Source organism: Chiloscyllium plagiosum, chromosome 4 (genome assembly GCF_004010195.1).
Source record: "Chiloscyllium plagiosum isolate BGI_BamShark_2017 chromosome 4, ASM401019v2, whole genome shotgun sequence".
NCBI lineage: Eukaryota > Metazoa > Chordata > Chondrichthyes > Orectolobiformes > Hemiscylliidae > Chiloscyllium > Chiloscyllium plagiosum.
The window spans coordinates 65,573,687-65,591,856 of NC_057713.1; the positions used below are offsets into that span (position 1 = coordinate 65,573,687).

The window sequence follows — 18,170 nt, forward strand, 5'->3', positions numbered from 1 at the left end:
TTATAAAAGTATCAAAGATCATGAGAGGTATGGGTAGGGTGAATGCATTGAGTCTTTTTCCCAGGGTTGGGAAATTGAGGACGTCAGTTCAATGTTAGGTGGGGGGGAGGAATAAAAGGGAACCTGAGGGGCAACTTTTTCATTTAGAAACACAGAGGTTGGTACACATATGGAATGAACTGCCAGAGGCACTGGTTGAGGCAGGTACATTAACACAATTAAAAGGCAGTTGGACAAATACTTGGATAGGAAAGGTTTAGAAGGATATGGGCCAAGTGCAAAGAAATGGGGTTAGCGTGGATGGACATTTTGGTCAGCATGGACCAGTTAAGGCCAAAGGCCCTATCTTTGCACTGTAGGACTCTATGACTCAGCCTGCCTCCAACCCACAATTTTCAATCTAAGTTGAAGTATCTGTCCTAGATTGAGTTTACTTTAGATAAACTCTCAAGTTAAGCATCACCAGCTGGTGCTACAGAGAACATCACCACACTGCATAAAAAGGATTAAAACTGGTGATTAGGCAATATAAGCCTTCAACTTATGTCATGATGAAAGATCATTGATGTGAACTGCTAACATTTTTACAGATGTTGATCCTATTAGTACTTTCAGCATTTTTTTAAGATTCGCAGCATCTATGGCATTTTGCTTTTGTAGATGTTTAATTTGTTGCCACTTCTCAACCATGAGAAGAGCCCATCTGCTGGAGAGAAGAGCCCATCTGCTCTTCTCTCCAGCAGAATTTCCAGTTGCCTCAGGGGTCGGTGATGGGCCCATTTCTGTTTGTTATCCATAATGAATGATTTGAATGAGTATGTACATAGCATGATTAGTAAGTTTACAGATGACACTATAATAGGTGAAATCGTGAACAGTGAGGAAGGTTGTCAGAAATTGCACCATCTTTCATGAGTTCAATCCACTTGCCTTGCTTTATTTCCTTGGGTACATTCGATCAGATTTGTACCAAAACGTCCCAATCAAATACCCTTCCTCAACTATTGCTGGCAAATTCTAACAAAAATGTCACTGACCCAAAACATCAATTCTATTTCTCTTCACAGATGCTGCCTGACCTGAATATTTCCAGTACTTCATTTTCACTCACCTTGTATACTAAATTGTGATTTCATCAGTGCATCATAAAAAGGTAACTTGACAAATGCTGACAAGGCTAACCAGAAAACTGGATTTCATTTGAAATACAGTGGATATTGTTAAGATCACTTAACACAGTAACTTAGCCACTAATTGTGCTCCTGTTACATCCAAAATAATAAAGCAAAACCTTTTAATAAAAATCCACTTTCACTTCACTATTCAAAAAACTACACTGTCAGGCACTCACTCAGTTCTTTGCCTTCCTAACTGGAGGCACTTCCTCTTTGAAGGCATAAAAATAAAACAAATTGACCTTGATTCCTGCACCAGATCTATTGATGGACTCATTAAGATGTCAATATTAGACTAAGATGAATTGGCAATCACCTTTGTTTCTCTAGGCTTTAGGTGTGCTATGAATGAAATCATTGCCACAGTAAATACGTAAGAAACAAAATGCTGAACATACGTTGGTTTAGCATCTATAAAGAGGAAGGCCAGATGACCGCTTGGATGTCACCAGCAAAAGTTTAGAATACCAAGACCTGTAATGTGTTTAAACAAAATTCCACGTTATAAAGGACTATTGTATTGCCAGTTGGCTTAAACTGCAGCCTCGCCCATTTGCTCCCATAGCTCAAGTCATCATTTGACAGAATCTATGCAGCGTCATGCAAGATTATTGAAAACTCTCCTCACACAAACAGATCCAGTGATTTAATCCTGTCATTGGCAAAGTGATCACCATATTTACCATTTAACAGTGATTTTCAACAGAAACTACAACAAAGTCTGGACTGTTAGATTGTCATGCTTGAAGCCTTAGGCAGAGCAGCTATAAATACACCCTCCAGAGTCGCTAATTTGTAAATCAGTTTATCAGACATCCAGTATCCAGGACAAAAAAAAGTTTCTTGCAAATAAAAGTTGAAACTATAAACCAATTTATTCAAAACAACAAACTTAGCTCCACTATCACCAACTCCATTCCTGATGAAGGGCTTATGCTCGAAATGTCGATTCTCCTGCTCCTCAGATGCTGCCTGACCAGCTGTGCTTTTCCAGTACCACATTCTTCGACTCTCCAGCATCTGCAGCCCACATCTGCTCTGACCACCAACTCCACCCATCTCACTGTCAAGGTGTGAGACTCATCTAGAGTCTAAGCTCTGTGCTCCACTCAAATGCTAAGCTAACATATCAGCCAGACACACTCCATTAGCAAGATCAACTACCTCCACAGCTTCATCCATTTTAACCTCCTTTGCCATTAATTGGCTGCTGGAACCTTCAGTTAAGAAATCATCTGCAATAAAAATAAATAACTGCAGCTGCTGGAGAGCTGAATCAAAACAAAGTGCTGGAGAATCCACAGATGCTGCCAAGCCAGAGTGAGAAAAACTAAGTTCATCTTTCAAATTCACACTTCAGAGCTGATTCTCAACTGTGATTTAGATAGAGTGATGTGTCCCATTCAGTATTTGGTGTTACTTTATGTACATATGACTTCAGCTCTCTTCACCACATAATCCTTGATTTGCAGATTGCAATCAAAGATACTGAGTACACATTAAATGGAGGGCAAACAGAAACCTCTGGAGACTTACAAAGGCTCAAGTCTTGCACAAAAGTAACTGAAAGAACTCTCATTCATTGATGCCTGTGCTTGTTTGGAGGATATTTGCCTGCTAATGAATGCTTTTCTCGAGACTCAATATTTTGGCTTGTCAAGGTGCCAGATATCAACCCAAAACTGGCTATAATTCAAAGACTCCTCCTGCTCCTCCACTCAATGTGTTATCTTTGCAGTTTCCTCTCCATTTGAAAGGAATGCTCACAGGGCTGTGGCAGCATTCCTGAAAAGCACAACTTCCAATGAAATGACTTAATGAAACATTGATTCCCACAGAAATTAAATATTAAAACTCAAATATCAGCAAAATATTGCACAGTTAATTCTTTCAGATGTTTCTCAAAACAAAAAGACTCAAGTTAAAATGCAACAATTTCCAATTATAATGTAAACATTAAAAATTACACTTAGCCTCTATTTTTAAGAATGGCTAGGTCCCATTTAGTGACAGTAGATTGTTGGTGCAATTAGCCAGACTACTTGCAGACACCAACATCTGGCACCAATTGGGGCCCAGGACATCAGTGCAAGTTGACAAACAGGACCACAGCAGCTCAAGTGGTTGTGCTAACAGTCAGAAGGGAATTTAAGAACAAAGGGTATAAATGGGAGCCAGGAAGAAAAAAATGGACCAAAACCAATGGCAGAAGCAGGAACAGATGCACACTTGCGATCCTCCTTGAAAGCTGGAGGGTGGTATTTAGATTGTTTGTATATCCTTGCGAGACAGTTTCCCATGATTAGCTAACTGCAGAAGGCTACCTTTTCTGTATTTAGGAAAGCTCCACACAAGTCAGGAAGAGAAAGGTGAAACATGACCTATGATCGTGCTTTCGGCCTCATGAATGGTACTTTGAGACTTTGTTGAACATTGCCTGGTATGGCTCAGATGTCCTCTCTGGTATAGTCGTCTCTGATACATAAGATAGGGGGTGAGGGGGCGAGGGAGCAAGGGAGAGAGAGAATGTGCTGGATTCACTCGTCATTCTTTTCCTTCCACTCTTCATCCAGCTTTGTTTCTCCAAGCCCTTCCAATGCCCTTCTGAATGGTGAAACCCCTCAGGAAGCGCTGTTTCTCAACTTTTTGAGTCAGCCATCTTCACATCTTGTTTGTGGATGTCATTGCAGCATGGGTACAGAAGTTCAATAGGTTGTAACCCATGGCCAGTTCATCATAGAGGTGATCTTTGGATTGCTGTAAAATCACATGATCTTAAACTTCAAGGAACAAACTTTATTTAATGTGGACTACTTGCAATTGTCTATTTTACAAAGGAAAGCCAACATGTTGCTGAGATGTTCACCAAAATCAAGACCTATCTTGTGGATTTAAAAATGTCTCCAATGCATTAAGGACAACCAGGTACAACTGAGTTGTCAACTGTACTTATCCTGAATCCAGGAGACACAGCTAAATTGAATAGGTCTTTTCAGACCATAAGAAACAGGAACAGGGAGAAGGCCATTCGGCTTCAGCTCCACCATTCAATAGGATCATGGCTGATCTAACACTACTTATGTCTTCTTTCCTCCCCTTTCCCCACGACCTTGGATTCCTCGACTGATCAAGAATCTATCAGCCCTAGTTCTAGGGATTGTCCCTAGAACTTTCTGTGGCAATGAGTTCCAAAGACACTACCCTCAAATTCTTCATTTCAGTCTTAAATTAGCCAACATTTTTCAGAGACTATGCCTTCTGGTCATGATTCTCCAGTGACGAGAGACATTCTCTCAGCATTTATCCTACCAAGCCCCTCAAGAATCCTATATGTTCCAATGAAATCATCTCTCACTGTTCTAAACTCCAATGAATAGACTCTTAGCCTATTTAACCTTTGCTCAAGATAATCCCTTAATATTAGCAATCAGACCAGCAAACCTTTTCGGAATTGCCTCCAATAAAATATCTTTCCTTACACGAGGGAACCAATACTACACACAGTACTGTAGATGCAGTCTCAGTAGCACCTTGTACAGTTGAAGTCTTCCCTACCCTTGTACTCCAACCTTCTTTGAAATTAGGGCCAACACTCCCTTTTCCCACATTATACTCCATTTGCCAACTTCCGATCCACGCATTTAACTTTTTAATATCGAAGCTGCTTGTATCCCTCTTGCAACTTGTCTTTCCCCATATATATACATACTTTAGTCAGATCTTGATTTATTGCTTAATCAACCAAACAATAACGCCACATAGCACATGACTGGAGGCTTCGCTGTCGTAACTCTCTGCTTTGCTCCTATAGTGATCTTACCAGCCTCGGTCAGTGAGTGTTCCAATGAAGCTCATTTCGTAAGCACAAGCTTCAGAACATTTTTGTGACAGGAAACTTTTCTGGATTCAACACAAATGAAAATTTTTAGAATAAATATCTTCAATTTATTTGTTTGAAGTTCCACTGCTGCTTTGCCCCCCCCCAGATTTTCTTTACTTGCCCTCCATGCTACCTGTAGACATGGAATTTTTACTTGCCTTAATTTGAACTGCACCACATGATCATACACCAATGAAACTTTTTCCTCACTTCTACTCTCCTCAATCACAGAACTTTCCCTTTGTCCTTCTCTCTTCCCTGAAGGAAACTCACCCTCCCCACTCTACTTTCTCAAAACCTATTCCCTAATTTCCCCAGCTCTGGTGAAACTTCAGACCGGAACACTTTTCTTTCTGCAGATGCTACCAGGTCTGCTAAGAATTTCCAACATTTTCTGGTTTTATTTCAGTTTCCCAGAATCCAAAGAATTGTGTTGTTGGGCATTATGAATACTTTTTAAAAAACATTAGCTCTTAAATACAAAGTCAGAGTCAGAGATGCACAGCATGGAAACAGACCCTTCGGTCCAACTTGCCCATGCTCAACAGATATCAGAAATTAATCAGTCCCATTTGCCAGCATTTGGGACATATCCCTCAAAAACCCTTTTCTATTCAGAAACCCATCCAATGCTGCAATTGTGCCAGCTCCACCAGTTCATTCCATACACACACCACTCACTGCATGCAAAAGTGGCCCCTTGGGTTTACAGTGAGAGGGGAAAGATTTAAAAGGGACCTATGACCTCTAGTTTTGGACTTCCCTACCCTAAGGAAAAGATCTGACTTTTCACCCTATCCATGCCCCTCATGATTTTATAAACCTGTATAAAAGGTCACCTCCTCAGCCTCCGATCCTCCAGGGAAAAATAGCCCCAGCCTATTCAGTCTCTTCCCGGGTAAAAACAATCCCGGGTAAAAACAAGGACTGCAGATGTTGGAAACCAGAGTCAAGATAAGAGCGGTGCTGGAAAAGCACAGCTGGAAAAGCACAGCACATCAGGAATATTCCTGAAGGGCTTTTGCCGGAAACATCAATTTTCCTGCTCCTCGGAAGTTGCCTGACCTGCTGTGCTTTTCCAGCCCCACTCTAATCTAGACATATAACTCAATCCCGCCAACACTGGCAACATTCTTGCCATTTTTTTTCTGCACCCTTTCAAGTTTCACAACATCTTTCCTATAAGGAGGATACCAGAATTGAATGCAGTATTCCAAAAGTGGCCTAACCAATGTCATGTATAGCCACATTATCTCCTAAATACTACACAATGCATAATGCAGATTTTACACAAAAATAGCCATCTTGCAAAGATGAATGAACAGCATGGGATCTACGTAGGGACAATATGTTAAGTCCCAAGATTAGCATGCGTTAGAACTCAGATCAAGTTTTAGGAGTTATAGGCCAAGTGCTGCAGTCAGAATTTATAAACATCTCAAAAGGTGTGGTGACTCACATGAAGCCAAATACCATTATTAGGTCAATAAAGTGAAGTGGAGATTGAAAGCCCAAAACAATATTTGCTTCATGCAACTGAACAAGATTAGAGTTCAGGGAAAACTCGCTGCTGGTAAAAGTGAAAATTGTACCTGTTGATAAGTACTGGAGTGCCGTTTAGAATCCAAAGATGCACAACATAACAGGAGTGGTCAATAACACAATTTATGACAGAAAGGCTCGAGATCGAGGAGCCAAAAAAAGTGAAATATTGCAATCCCTCATGAAGTTTAATGACATTTGTTGACCGAGCATGTTCATATTTCAGGGTATACAATTCCAAAGGGTTACAAACTGAAGAACTAGCAGAAATCAGCCAAATATAGGTTGCTGTCAAGTAGTGGAATGTCAGGCACGTTTATACATGCAATACGTGACAGCAACATCAACAGTGCTCTGCTTGATAAAGTACTATACAAGATTGTGAACAGCAAACCTCATGGGATTGGGGATAGTGGCAGGAACCTAGGATATTAGCAAGAAACAAAGCAGAATGAAGAAATACACAGTAGTGTGCTTGCAGGTTCAGTTTTAGGAACCTCTTGTTTGATATTTCCTAATGATTTGAACTTAGAGATACAGGACAATTTCAAAATTTAGAAATTACTGAGACTTGTAAATAAAGCAGCCAATAATTGACTTCTGGAAGACAGCAATGTAAAATTGTGCAGATACACAGTGGCTGAAATTTTCACATAAAGCACAATGATTTATACCAAAGCGTGGGCATGTGTACAACTTCTCACACCTCTGTAGATTTAAGAAAAAAACGTGTATGCTTTATTCATAGAGATAGAGGGAAGGCACAAAATCAAAGACTTGCACTAAACCCTCATAAAACACTGGTTCAACCTCAACTGTAATAATTAATTTCAGGCACCATACCTCAGAAGGAGGTCAAAGCCTTAGGGGATGTAAAGAGATTAGAATGGTATGGGTAAGAAATTTCAGTTATGCAAATACTGGAGAAGCGGGTCGATCTCCTTACAAGGAAGGGTAATGATGAAGGCAGTGTTTTTAATTCTTCATTATATGAAGGCTACAGTAATTATGCAAAGGGGACTCAGTCAATGAACTGAGTAGTGCTTTGCAATGCCAGACATGCGTGGTTAGCAGTTACTTGATATTTGTTCTAATAGAATGCAAAACACTGCAGCCATAACAGCTAGTAACCCCTCTCAAGTAGTCACTTCACCTTCAGTACATCAGTCTGATGTTTCAACAGGAGAAACAAATCTCAGTCCTTCCTCCAACTCACTATGCAGGTTGCACTCAAACCAACTATGGAATGGTACAAATGACAAATGTCTGTGATCAAAATAAATAGCTTAAATAAATGTGTTGTCGATATTAACATTCGACCTATACATATCTTTTCCTATGTTATCACTTTAATGTTTCCTATGCTGCCTCAGCAGAGAGTGGATAGTTGCCATTCACCACACTGCCCTGACCTGTCCTTGGTGAATAATCAAGTCTCCAAGGTCATGTGGTCACACAACAATTGGGAATGTGCCATGCACAAACAATATTTTCTTCAAGAGACACAATATGAAAATATTAAAGAAAATGCACAGTACAACAAAGTAGCTATGCATACCCAACAGTAGATTCTGCAACTCTGTCAATGATAGCTGCATTTTAGATTCTGTGAAACCTACACTGATCACACTTCCTAATATTTTAAACAGAATAAATGTCCCTTGACACTGTCCCCATCTAAATGCACCCAGGACAGGACCAGCCCAGGGCAAGACAGAGATAAACTTCTTCCACTCCTTTTTAAAACAGGCAGTCAAAAATAATGAAATACCCCAGTTGGGGCACCATATTGAAACAAACCAAATTAACGGTTGAACAGAACCTTATTTAAGGCAAGAGAACCTTACTAAATTAAAATCATATTGCTCAGACAACCAGAGCGCAAGAGATGGGACAGCTTAAAAACAAAAAAGAGCATACAATGTGAAAATTAGTGGAAAGTCAAAGGAGTGGCTTTTAAAAACCAGCAGAGGACAACTAAAAATGAAATTGGGGAGTGCAAAAATGAGGATAAGCTAGTTAGTCGTAAAAGAGAAGTTTTTTTTTAAATGTATCTTAAAAGCTCAAGAGGCAAGAACGCACATTAGGCCACTGAAAAAAACGTAGGATGAGGGATAGTAATGGGGAAGATATGGACAGTTACTTTGCACCAGTTTTTAGAGCAGAAGGCACTAGCAGCATAACAGAGCTTCAAGGGATCAGTCCTCAGAGGTAAGTGTAGTAGCCATTATGAAGGGAGAAGGTGCTGTGGAAACAAAGCTCGGAAGGGAGATTGATCACCCAGACCAGACGGATTACACTCCAGAGTTCAGAAGGGAGGTAGCTAAAGAGATTGTGGAGGCATTGGTGGCAATTTTTCAGGAGTCACGGGAATCTGGAGCTTCCCAGATGACTAAAAAATGACTAGTGTAACACCCTCATTTAAGAGGAGGAAGGAGGCAGAAAATAGGAAGCTATAGGCTGGTTAGCCTGACCTCTGTCATTGGCGGGTTTTGAGAGTCCATTACGGATGAATTTGCAGAGTTCTTAGAGTGCATGAAAAATGAGGACTGAGCGAGCATGATTTCATCAAGGACAGGTCATGCTTGACAAATCTGGTTAGAATTCTTTGAGGAGGCAACAAGCAGGGACAAAGGACAGCAAGTGGACATGATCTATTTGGATTTCCAGAATGTCTTTGACAAGGTGCCTTACAAGAGGCTGCTAACTAAGACATGAGCCTATGGTCTTAGGACAAGGAACAGCATAAATAGAGGATTAATTGCCTGGTAGAAAGCAGAGTGTGGGGATAAAGGAGTCTTTTTCAGGATGGCAGCTGCTAATAGTTCCACAGGCTCCATGTTGAGGTTATGAACTTTGGTGCGAAGAATAAAGGTATAGACTATTTTCTAAGGGGAAAGGCTTCAGAAATCACAAATGGACTTGGGAGTCAGAATTTAAGATTCTTTCAAGGTTAACATGTAGGTTTGACCTACATGAGAAAATGTTGCCACAAAAGGGAGAGACTAGGACCCAATGGCAGAGCCTTAAAGCAAAGGCACAGTTATTTAAAACAAAGGCAAAGAGGAATTTCTTTAGCCATTGGCTAATCTGTGGAACTCATTGCCAAAAAAACGCTGTGGAAGCCAAGTCATTTATGTATTTAAGACATAATTAGATAGGTTCTGGATTGGTAAGGGTTACAGAGAGAAAGCAGGAGAATGGAGTTGAGAAACATCAGCCATGATTGAATGGCAGAGACTCTGGGTGGAATGACCTAATTCTGCTCCGATATTTTATGGATGCATTCCAGCCTCTATGCTGCCACTGGTCTCTAAAGACCTCTATCATGCTGGTGAGTATGACATGCTCTTTCTCCAGCGACACCCATGTGCAGGTGAAGGGGGCAGAGAGTCAAGAACAATGAGCCCCTCTATGGTCTGCTACCTGGACCTGTTGATAGCCACCTTAGCCAGGCCCAGGGACAGAAGAGATGGCCCGCAAAGTTGCCTGTCTCTCCCCACACCAGGTGTCCATAATCACAAGTGTGGGGCTGAAATGAAATCAAACTTTAAGTCCCAGCCCTTTCAAAAAGTGAAAAAGGGGCATTACCAAGGTGCACCACATTGGTGGCAGCTTGACATTTAAAGACAAAAGGTATTGCTACACATTCCGAAGGTGGAAAATCATTATTTAGCTGTGGAGGCAACACTAGCGCTTGATAGCACCCCCACCTTTAACCTCTCAAGAGGGAGGCTCAGAACATCAACAATCCAGCGTTGCCTTTTATCCCAGAAAAAACTCAAATTATCTTTTTCTGGTTGACCAAATGTCTACATTGTGCAATGACTGTATACTTAAAGAATTATGAGTATTAATTACGCTGGTGAAAATAGATGAGATATACAAATATATGAGCTATATCTATTTGTTTTACTCATTTAGTTAACCTCCCTCCTACAGTATTTGATGTACAGTCCCGCAAAGTGGGTCACCACTGAGGGGTGATAGAAGGCCAGCAGCAACCATGATACTGCTGTGGAGGCGTAGAAGTGCTGCATCTTTAAGAGACTTGAAGGACTTAGCAAGCACACAGAGTGCTGTAAAATTTGCAATGTAACATTTGTCCAGCAGCTAGCAGTATTTGGGTTGCTATGAGACAAAAAAAAATCAAATTCCAGTTAAAATTATGCCCCAAGATACTAAACTCCAATCAAGTTTGGTTTTAATATTGTTAAAATATCAAATTCAATGAAATGATTGAATGCTTTGGGATATAAATATTAAACAAATTGAATAGTTCGGGGAGAACTGCCAAGCCACCAACATATGCAGACTGCCCACAGAATAGCTCTCTTAAAAAGGTACCTTTATCTTCCAACAACCTATGAAACAGAAACCCTAAGAAGAAAACAGAAACCCTAAGAAGAAAAGATAATAGAAGAAGATACAAAGAGAAGATTTGACAGCTGGCTGGTTTTGAAAGTTGAGATTTTTGGTAAATCTCAATTGGCAGTTTTATCAGACCAGTCTTATAGAAGGGAAAGTAAAAGATAGGTTAGAGAAAGGAGTTATAAGTCGTTGTTAATTATTCTGTTAGACTTAAAAAAAGTTGTTAATTTTTACTTTAAACAGTGATCTTTGGGATAGTTCTTGGCCTCTTGAATTTTAACCAATTACCACACAGGTTAAATCTTTTCTGCGTTGCTGGTTTAAATTAGCCAGTGGGGGGTTTACCCTGTATTGTAACAATACCAAAGGTTCCATTTTGGCTCATGTAGTGAGTGTATGCTTCTTATAAATGTTGTCTTGCCTGAGTACTTCGAGCGTTTTGGTTTCTCAAGTTTTGGTTCCTTAAATTCTTAGAACCATGGAAAAGCTGTCAATTTAAACTACCTACATTTTCCATGACGTAATTTCCTTGAATAATTAAATACTGATAAATTGAGCTGATTTAACAGAGATGAGTAAAAAAATTAACAAACCATGTTCAATTGACTACTTTGTCATGGAAATAGAAACAGGCTTATCTGAAGATATCCTTTGAAAAACATGAAATAGCAACTTTTAGCTTAGTTAAAGATAAATTATTCAGACTGCTGTACATCCTGATGAGATCAATAACTTTATCTGATTGGGAAACTAATTGGGTGCATCATTAAAGGCAATCTTTACCAACATTAAACATTGGTACAATATCAAAAGCAAAAACATCCTAACGAAACTGGTTGATCTACATGAGATGCTGCTGCCAGAGTGTTACAACTGACCCACTATGCTCCACATAAGACTACAGTGCCCTTGTCTGCAAAGTTCAGAGCACACCCTTCTTGTCTGCTACTCAATTGAATGTAACAGTGTACATCATAACTGTAACACTTTGTTCAACACCTCTTCCATCTTGGTACATTCACCTGGAGCAATCTTCCTCAGCAAGATTATCACCAGTCATCCACTGGATCAAGAGGGGAAAAAACCTACAAGCAACCACTGATACATCTCTTGCAAATCTCATCAGCCTAATAGACAGTTTGACAAGAATGATCCTTGCATGAATAGATTCAGGTCAAGCCAGGCCCCCTTAGCAGCAAACAAACCATTGGGCCCTCACTATAATTCTCATGTTCTAAATGGGAGATGTGCTGATTTTGCCTTGTCCTACCATCATTCCTTTCTACAAACTAAAGTAGTGTATTAATCTCAAAACTCCACAAATCAAATGTAATAGAACCACATTAAATATAATTATTTGGCCGATTAGTAGAATCATGATTAGTCTTTACCTTTGGTTTATCTGGTTAGCCTCATTAATACATCAAAGAGAATTTTAGATGTTCTATACTGGTACCTCTACTACAGAAATTATAAAGATATCATTTAGATTGGCAGGGGGTCTGTGATAACTAATTCATTTGAAATGAGATCCTTCAAACAAAATAGTTCGAGAACTACTGACAAAGGTTAGCTAGGCAGTTGACAAATAGTAGTGCAGGAGTTGAGGGGATCTAATTAATTGTGTTTTATTATTCATTCACAGGACTTGGATATTGCTACTGGGCAAGTATTTGCTCACCTTTAATTGCCTTGTAAACATACCATCAGGTTTAGGTGAAAAGTGGACCAAAGCAAATTAAACAGCAGTACTTTGCATACAAAGTGTCATTTTTGATGAATCCATGGATGGATTTGACAAGTAAGTTTAAGTTTCAGTTGAAACATTTTAGAGTTTACCCTTCATTTGACTCTTTAGCGAAAGGAAAGAAATAATAAATTGCAATTGATTTCACTAGACCTTTTTCTCAGGACCCAAGTCCTGCAAAAAGAAAGTTTTTCCAATAAGGCTTTCTTCTTCACACAACTTAGGAACTGGAAGTCTTTTTCAACAAAGTTTGTACTTACTCAACATTCAACTATTCCCTCCACTAAGGACTCCCAAAAATACAATGCCATGAGTTATAAACTAAAGTAATATGTCAAGATATCAGGAAACTACACAAATTATACTTTGTGCACACTATTCCTAACTTTTTCTCTTCAGCTTACCTCACTCGGCGAGACAGTTCCTGCTTCAGAACCCACAGCACGCAACTTCTAACAAAAAATAAAAATAACTTGTTTTGTATAAATGTCAAACCAATGGAAAATACATTCATAAAGAATTCACAATTTTAAAAATCTAATTTGTAAAACCAATGATCATGCACTGCATTAGTGTCACATTGCCTCAAAGTACCATTTTCTTTGAAGCTCATTATCAGGTGACACCTTAATTACATCAGTTATAATTCCTGCTCAATGCACTAATTCATGAATGAAATTCACTTTGAAGGGATCAACAAATAAAACATGCACTTCGGCTCTAGTATGGACTTAAACAGGAAATATGCCCAGAAGTCAAAATGTAATTTTCCAACTTGAATAATTAATTGCTCCCTTGAAAAATGCCATTCACAACAAAGTAACTTGCAACACAAATTAGAAGATTTTTTTTTAAAATGGCAAGTATTTAAGACTAGGTCTCCAAATGATTTCCAAGGCTGAAAGCAGGTCATCCAGTCATGGGCAAGGTATGTCCCTGAGCCTCCCAATAACCTCTGATAGCAGTTATAATTCCTTCATTCTCGAGTTCTGGTGTATCAGATACACCAGAACTGACCAGGAACAAAGGGTTACACCCAAAACGTCAACTTTTCCATCTCCTGATGCCGACTGGCTTGCTGTGTTCTTCCAGCCTCTTGCCTGTCTACTTTGCATTCCAGCAACTGTCATTTTTGTCTCTATTCTCCCAGGTATATACATAAAACAGACACACACAATGAAAACCATGCTAACAGAAAAAAAAACATCTATAATCTTAAGCAATACTTACACTTCGTAAATTGCTCTAAACATAGACATACTTTATTGAGCACATCTCAAATTGGTAGCATCATGACACACAGTCCCACCATTTGAGGAATAGCCCTTACCACCATTTAACAAACAGGAGGGGAACACATCCATGGCAGTGGGAAGAGGAGTAGTGGAGAGTTAAAAGTCTTGTGAGAAGCAGCAATAGACAAGGAGCAAAATGGTAGGCAAGACCATCAACAGATCCTTTTCTGCATGAACCTCAAAAGAAAAAAAAAATTGTTTCCATTTGTGAACTTTCCTCCAATGCTGATCACCATATCCATCTTTTTCAGACAATAAAAATAAAAACAATTAGAAAATGCATACACAAATCCAACTTCTTTTAAAAACACACTTTTGATAACACATGCTGCCTGTTATCTTAGTTGGCTTGGTAGCTTACTCTGATTCAATTCCAGCTCCAGCTGAGACATATTTAAGTCTGATTCCTTGCCCTGCCAAGTGTGGGAGACAATAACAAATAACCACTGACAAAAAGGTGCCAAGGAAATGGCACTGAATAAGGCACCAGCAGTCAATGAGCCAAGGCCTTTAGACAAATTACATGATCTAGGTCTCCTGGCCTACAGGTGAACACAACCTTTTGTTTTTAAAATCTACCCAAAGAAGGCAGAGAGAAACCAGGGAATTAGAGGCCATTTAAGTCTAATATCAGTAGTGGAGAAAATTCTTGAATTCATTGTCAAGGACTTTATAGCAGAACATTTAGAAAGCAGTGACAGGATCAGACAGTGTCAGCATGGATATATGTAGGGGAAATAATGCTTGACAAATCTGTTGGAATTCCATGAAGATATAACTAGTAGAGTTGACAAGGGGCGCCAGTTGATGTGGTATATATTTGGACTTCCAGAAAGCATTTCAAAAAGTCTTTCAAAAAGTCCCACATAAAGAGATTATGATGCAAGACTGAAGTGTATGGGATTGGGGGAAGTGTATTGAGATGGATAAGAAACTGGTTGGCAGAGAGGAGACAAAGAATTAATGTGTCTTTTTCAAATTGGCAGGCAGTATCTAGGTGCCACAAGGATCAGTGCTAAGGCCCCAGCTATTTACACTTTGTTCCTTCATCCAAATCAATATACATTGTAACATCTAAATTTGTAGGTGACACCAAGTTCAGTGGGAGGGTGAACTGTGACAAGGATATAGAGATCCTCCAGCATGATCTGGATGGGTTGGGTGAGTGGGAAAATCAATGGTAGATGCAGTATAACTTGGATAAATATGAGGTTATTCATTTTGGAAGCAAAAACAAGGTGGCAAATTACTACCTGAATGGCTGTAAATTGGTAGAGGGGAGCATGCAGCGGGACCTAGGTGTCTTTGCACACCAGGCAGTGAAAAAGGCAAATGGCATGTTGGCCTTAAATTTAGGGAGGTTGAGTATGGAGCAGGGAAGTGTTGTTGCACTTATACAGGCTACACCTAGAACATTGTATTCAGTTTTGGTCTCCTTTGCCAAGTATGTTTTTGCTCGAGGGAGTGCAGCGAAGGTTTGCCAGGCTGACTCCAGGGATGACAGAACTGATGTACAAGGAAAGACCGACTAGGTTAGGATTGTTTTGCTGGAGTTCAGATGAATGAGGACAATCTCAGGAGACTTAAATTCCTAAGAGGACGAGATAGGGTAGATGCAGGGAGGATGTTCCTGATGGTGGGTGCGTCCAGAACCAGGGATCACAATCTAAGGATTCAGGATAGATCATCTAGGATGGAGATGAGAAGACATCTCTTCACCCAAAGTGGTGAGCCTGTGTAGTTTACTACCACAGGAAATAGTTGATGCCAAAACATTGAATTCAAAAAGCAGCTAGATATAGCACTTGGCGTGAATGAGATGAAAGCATAATTAAGCTACTGAGTTGGACGATCAGCTATGATTTTCATGAATGGTGGCACAGGCTCAAAGGGCTAAATGGTCTTCTCCTATGTTTCTATGTTAAATGCTGACCTAGCCAGTGGCACCCATATTCCATTAATGAATTAAACAAATGCAAACGTGAGGGAAAGATGGGGTGTGGGTGGTGAAGGAAATGAAATCAAATCAAAATGGAGTTGGAGTTGGAGGATAAAATAAAGCAGTCAGGAACTAGGAGCCTGCAGGCCTACACAGAGTTGTCCAGGTCATTGAATGTGTACAAAGATCAGAAGCAGGAGGCTGATGTGCAACCAAAATGAACAACATGTTTTTCAAACAACAATTAAGAAAAGGGTACAACCTTCCAAACCCAATATACACAGTCAATGGACACCACAGGATCATAAAACAAAACATTGGGCCAGGTGCCCATATATCACCACAACTTGAAATCTCAAAGACCAAAGAACAAAAGAAAATTTACAGCCCAGGGACAGTCCCTTCGGCCCTCCAAGCCTGAGCTGATCCAAATCCTCTGTGTAAACCTATCGCCCAATTCCTAAGCATCTGTATCCATCTGCTCCCTGACTACTCATGCATCTGTCCAGACGCACCTTAAAACGAATCTGCCTCTACCGTTGCCTGCCTCTACCACCTCTGCTGCAACTCGTTCCAGGCACCTACCACCCTCTGTGTAAAGTACTTGCCTCGTGTATCCTCCTCAAACCTTTCACCTCTCACCTCGAAACGCATGACCTCTTGTTACTGAATCCTTCACCCTGGGAAAAAGTTTATCTACCCTGTCTATACCCTTCATGATTTTGTAGATCTCAATCTCCTTTTTTCTAATGAAAACAATCCTAACCTACTCAACCTCTGTTCCATACCAGGCAACATCCTCGTAAACCTTCACTGCAACCTCTCCAAGGTGTCCACATCCTTTTGGTGATGTGGCGACCAGAATCGTATACAGTATTCTAAATGCGGCCAAACCAAGTCTTGTACAATTTTAACACGACCTGCCAGCTCTTGTACTCAATACCCCGTCCGATGCAGACAAACATACCATGTGCCTTCTGGACCACTCTATCCACCTGTGTAGCCACCTTCAGGGTACAATGGACCTGAACTCCCAGATCCCTCTGCTCATCAACTTTTCCCAAGGCTCTTCCGTTTACAGTATAGTTCACTCTAGAATGAGACTTCACAAAATGCATCACCTCACATTTGCCAGGATTGAACTCCATCTGCCACTTCTCTGCCCAACTCTCCAGTCTATCGATATTCCCCTGTATTCTTTGACAGTGCCCTATGCTTTCTGCTACTCTACCAATCTTCGTGTCATTTGCAAATGTACTGATCAGACCAACAATGCCCTCTTCCTGATCATTTATGTATATCACAAACAGTGGCTCCAACACTGACCCCTGTGGAACACTGATCACCTTTCTCCATTTCGAGGAACTCCCTTCAACTACTATTTGGTCTCCTGTTGCTCAACCATTCTTTATCCACCTAGCTAGAACACCCTGCACACCATGAGACTTCACTTTCTCCATTAGTTTACTATGGGGAACCTTATCATACGCCTTCATAAAGTCCATGTATATGACATCTGCAGCCCTTCCTTCATCAATCAACTTGGTCACTTCCTCAAAGAACTTTTAAGTTGGTAAGGCACGATCTCCCCCCACACAAAGGCATGTTGCCTATCATTGATAAGCCCATTCCTTGCCACATATAAATAGATTTTATCCCTCAGTACCTTCTCCGTCAACTTTCCCACCACTGACGTCAGGCTCACTCATCTGGAGTTACCTAGAATATCCCTATTACCCTTCTTGCACAGGGGGACAAGATGAGTAACCCTCTAGTCCTCCGGCACCTCACCTGTGCTTAAGGATGCTCCAAAGATATCTGTCAGGGCCCCACCTATTTCCTCTCTCGCTTCCCTCAGCAACCTGGGGTAGATCTCATCTGGTCCTGGGGATTAACCTCTAGCCTACCCAAAACATCTTCCCTCCTTATGTCACTGTGAACAAGAGTAAACAAACCTCTCTCTTTATCTCAGCATTCATCACCGTCCGTTCCTCAGTGAACACTGATGCAAAGTAGCTGAAAATGTGTTGCTGGAACAGCGCAGCAGGTCAGGCAGCATCCAGGGAACAGGAGAATCGACGTTTCGGGCATAAGCCCTTCTTCAGGAATGAGGAAAGTGTGCCCAGCAGGCTAAGATAAAAGGTAGGGAGGAGGGACTTGGGGGAGGGGCATTAGAAATGCGATAGATGGAAGGAGGTCAAGGTGAGGGTGATAGGTCAGA

General features: G+C 40.5%; 1 protein-coding gene across 2 annotated transcripts in view; it reads right to left on the reverse strand.

Annotated features, from left to right (window-relative positions):
- Positions 1-18,170, reverse strand: part of atp6v1h (ATPase H+ transporting V1 subunit H) — a 179,224-nt gene that overhangs the window by 51,775 nt on the left and 109,279 nt on the right. The window contains exon 7 of one of the 2 annotated variants that reach the window (XM_043688327.1): positions 13,120-13,167. The exons of the other annotated variant lie outside the window; for it this stretch is intronic. Coding sequence (XP_043544262.1) covers positions 13,120-13,167 — 48 coding nt within the window. The remainder of the gene's footprint in view (positions 1-13,119; positions 13,168-18,170) is intronic. 2 annotated transcript variants of the gene reach the window in all.